Source organism: Aptenodytes forsteri, unplaced genomic scaffold (assembly GCF_000699145.1).
Source record: "Aptenodytes forsteri isolate BGI_AS27 unplaced genomic scaffold, ASM69914v1 Scaffold53, whole genome shotgun sequence".
NCBI lineage: Eukaryota > Metazoa > Chordata > Aves > Sphenisciformes > Spheniscidae > Aptenodytes > Aptenodytes forsteri.
Window position 1 is genome coordinate 8,234,958 of NW_008795909.1, and position 4,346 is coordinate 8,239,303.

General features: G+C 43.6%; 1 protein-coding gene across 1 annotated transcript in view; it reads left to right on the forward strand.

Annotated features, from left to right (window-relative positions):
- Window positions 1–4,315, forward strand: part of PDHB (pyruvate dehydrogenase (lipoamide) beta) — a 6,721-nt gene extending 2,406 nt beyond the window's left edge. Inside the window, exons 2-9 of the mRNA XM_009284517.1 lie at window positions 23–329; window positions 401–463; window positions 548–583; window positions 672–957; window positions 1,671–1,781; window positions 2,416–2,507; window positions 2,959–3,100; window positions 3,474–4,315. Of these exons, the coding sequence (XP_009282792.1) occupies window positions 23–329; window positions 401–463; window positions 548–583; window positions 672–957; window positions 1,671–1,781; window positions 2,416–2,507; window positions 2,959–3,100; window positions 3,474–3,619 (1,183 nt within the window). The 3' untranslated portion in view covers window positions 3,620–4,315. The remainder of the gene's footprint in view (window positions 1–22; window positions 330–400; window positions 464–547; window positions 584–671; window positions 958–1,670; window positions 1,782–2,415; window positions 2,508–2,958; window positions 3,101–3,473) is intronic.
- Window positions 4,316–4,346: the final 31 nt, after the last annotated feature.

Sequence of the window (4,346 nt, forward strand, 5' to 3'; positions counted from 1 at the left end):
GCGGGGAGGGCCTCCCCGAAAGGGGGGTTGGGGGAAAGGGGTTCGTCCCCGTCAAGGGAGGCGTCCGGCCCCGGGGGCGCGAGGCCGCCCCGGGGCGGGTGGGCGGTGAAGTGCGGTGCGCTGAGGTGAGGTGCGGTGACTCCCCCCCCGTCCCTGGCGTGTGGGGAGCCCGGCGGCTGCGGGCCGTGCCCCCGCCCTGCCCGGCTGCTGGTGTCTCGCAGGTGACGGTGCGGGACGCGCTGAACCAGGCGCTGGATGAGGAGCTGGAGCGGGACGAGCGCGTCTTCCTGCTGGGCGAGGAGGTGGCCCAGTACGATGGCGCTTACAAGGTGCGTGGATGCCGTTACCAGGCCGGGAAAGGGCCTCAGGCGGGCCCTGACGCCTCTCTCCTGCCCTGCAGATCTCCAGGGGTCTCTGGAAGAAGTACGGGGACAAGAGGGTGATCGACACCCCGATATCAGAGGTATGGCTGCCCCCATCTCCTACCCTGGCGATCCCTTCATCAGCCACTCCCCCGGTGCTTACCCTTGGTTTCCTTCTCTTTCAGATGGGCTTCACAGGAATTGCTGTCGGTGCTGCTATGGTTTGTAAATTTGCATTCTTTCTGAATTAAACATTTAAACTATTTTTATGTAAAAACCTACTAATACATATTTTAATATATTTAATAGGCAGGGTTGAGACCAGTGTGTGAATTCATGACGTTCAACTTCTCCATGCAAGCAATTGATCAGGTTATAAACTCCGCTGCCAAGACCTGTTACATGTCTGCAGGATCAATCGCTGTTCCCATTGTCTTCCGGGGCCCCAACGGGGCATCAGCTGGAGTCGCCGCTCAGCACTCGCAGTGCTTTGCGGCTTGGTATGGGCACTGCCCGGGACTGAAAGTTGTTAGTCCTTGGAGCTCAGAAGATGCCAAAGGTCTGCTGAAAGCATCAATCCGGGACGATAATCCAGGTGAACGCAGGCAGATCACAGCAATACCTAGCACTTGATCCAGAAAAGAATGTCTGTTTTCCCCTCCTGCCCCCTTTAAAACAAAAAAATGATTGTTAAACCGTAAAACACTTAAGGTTGTTTTGATTCAGATACTTAACTTTTTCCTAACAGGCACTTGGCTCGCTAGCAGTAGACTCTAATGTTGTGCTGTTGCCAGCTACATCCTTAACGCTAGTTTTACCAATCAGGAAACTTAGAAGCATTTATGAGTCTATCGTAAAGGAATTAAAAAGGATAAAGATGAGTCAGGCGTTCTTGCATATACAGCGTCTGACTATGTAACTCATTTTTACAGATTGTTAAATTCAGACGATAAATTTGGAATGCTGTTAATTAAAAGCAGGGCCACCTTTGTCTTTATTTCTCACAAACATGCATGCAAAATCTAAGACCTTTCTAAAAGTAGCAATTCTACTGTCATGTACCAAAAGCTAAATACCTGATCTTGTTTAAGACTAACTTAGACAATTTTAAAAATAATTCAGTACTGAAGTAAAGACTGATTTTTTTTTTTTCTTTTTTTTTTTAATTGCTCCTGCAAACATACTCAAGTCCTTGTTGCCTGGTTGGGCTTAGTATCTTGAGCTAGTCTGCTGCAGTACTGTTAATCATCATCAGTACAGTCCTCTGCCTGCAGACGTACACGTTAATCCAAGTATGTTTTCTTCTAGTTGTGATGCTGGAAAACGAATTGCTGTATGGTGTTCCCTTTGAAATGTCTGAACAAGCACAGTCAAAGGATTTCGTTGTTCCAATTGGAAAAGCTAAAATAGAAAGGCAAGGTAAGCTGCGAATACAGTTTGTGTCCTTATTAACTGCTTGGGGACTTTTTTAACCTCTTAGCTATTCAGAATACGGCTGTCATGGGGCACAGAGAAGTATTTCAAATGTTAAATGTTCAAATGTTATTTTATCTAGTAGTATACTTTATTGTTCTGTTGCCCATATAAAGAAAGATCGCTTGATTCTCTATATATAATCTAAAAGTATATCTTTCTAAAAGATTTGTTCCTTAGTATAGAGATGGAGTAGATGATGCCTGAAAAAATTTTTCCCCCACCTTAGTATGTAACTTTTGTCAAAAAATGCAAAAGAGATCACTGTAGTATTTCGGCCCATTTGTTCATAACTTACCACTGAATTATATGAATGTTTGAAAAGGATAATCTGAAAACTATATTAAATACCCTTTAATTCAGGGAACTGAAGAGAGAAAGTTTGTGTTTTAACATAGTCCTTCTGCTACTACTCTTCATGCTATGTATGGGCATAGAATACTTAGCACTTCAAATAAATGTAAGGAGCTTAAATTTACAAGAGAATCCTCGCGTTACCTTGAAAGGAGCCTGAGGTCTAGGAAAAAACCTTTAAATCTTAAGGGTTTTTTTTCTTTTTTAACACTTGTTTCTGTTCTAGGAACTCATGTTACATTAGTGTCGCACTCAAGACCTGTCGGACACTGTTTGGAAGCAGCTGCGGTACTTGCCAAAGAAGGTGTGGAGTGTGAGGTGGGTGGGGTTTCTGTTGCTTTTCTCTTTCCCTGGAGTGGGGAAAAAAGCAGAGGGTCTTCTCCTTCAGGCTCTGTAAAACTTCAGTATAATAACAACAAGCTTCTTGTATTTGTAAACGCCCTAACAGTCAGTGAGCTAAGCACGTATATTTCATGTTCCTGCATTTGACTTTTTCATCACAAAATGAAGGCAGAACTGCTAACAGTTTTCAGATTGGCCTAGCTGCATGGTAAGCAGAACAATGACAGCATGTATTAGTATGGTTGTATCTCAGTACAGCAAGACTCACCTATCTGGGATTTTCCAGGAGCCACCAGAAACTGTTCTGCACAGTCTCTGCCAGGATAAAAAGTTACAAATTTTATTAACTCTAAGTCTTGTCTCGAAAGTCAGAGCAGACGAAAGTGCTAAAGGACAAAACTCAGAGAGTCCCTTTTTCCCCCCCCAGGTTATAAATCTGCGTACCATTCGACCAATGGATATTGAAACGGTGGAAGCCAGTGTTGTAAAGACAAACCATCTTGTAACTGTAGAAGGAGGTTGGCCGCAATTTGGAGTAGGAGCTGAAATCTGTGCCAGGATCATGGAAGGTACTAAGTTTTGCAATATACATGTTGATCTCATTCCCTAGTCGAAATCCTTCTTGATAAAGCCAGATGAAGACAAAGTCGGGGGTTTATATCTGAGGAGCTTGAGCCTAGCTGTCTTACTCTAGAGATTTTCACAGGGTGGATCCAGCTGGTCTTCCATTGCAAGTAATTCTTATCCCAGGAACCTGACTGTGTGAGAAGTAGGATGGTAACTTTTTGTCTAAACTGTAGTGCATGAAGATAAACGAGCAGGAACAGGTATCTAGAATGTTAGAGCTACAGGAACAAAATTGTTTAAATAGATTAAGATTCAGAAATTGAATTGCAAGAAAACCATAGTGCATGGCAACCTGACAACTCTCTTCTGTTTCAGGATCTGCCTTTAACTACTTGGATGCTCCAGCTGTGCGTGTTACCGGTGCAGATGTTCCTATGCCTTATGCAAAAATTTTAGAAGATAACTGCTTACCTCAAGTGAAAGATATAATATTTGCAGTGAAGAAAGCTTTGAATATCTAAGTTGTAAATACATGTTTTAAAGTCCTGCCTTACAAAGTATCAATGGTGCAGGGCAAGTTGTATGCATAACTTTTGTTGTATAGCTACATGAACTTTTGTACAGTGGGGAAAGTATAGTGATCTCCCAGAATATTTATATGGGGTTACCCTCTAGCCACACTTGGTATAAGCAACAATGTGGTAATGCTTGTTTGTTCAACAGTACAGGTGAGTTAGTACTATTGTATGTGGAGAAATCCTATTCTAAATTCAGAGCGAGGGAAAAAATCCTCTGTTTCTCCTTGGCTTGTAATTGCCAGACCAGCTGTGTTAAACTGGCTGTCGTGGTGGTTGAGTGAAGAACTGCAGTGAGCAAGAGGGGGCCCCGAGCCCAGCCCTGGAATGCTGTACAGCTCTCTAGGAGCCCATGGTCGCAAGGCTTATTAAAGGTGAATGATCAAACTGGAGCGAGTGAAGCCTTGCTTTTCAGTTCAACAGTTAAGTGCAACTATCTGCACAAAGTGGCTTTGGAAGCCTGCGGTATGGGTTAGGAGATGGCTAACGCATTTAGTTTGAAGAGCACTCCGCTCATGCAGGAAAGCTTCTGCACAAGAGCTTAACTAAAGATCTTGATCCTCTTCAGTATGTGATGGGAACCACTACCTAACTTCTCTTTACTAGCTGCCACATACAGGGATTAAAAAAATACTTGCCCAGATGCTTTGCTTTTATGTTTTGTTTTTTGGGG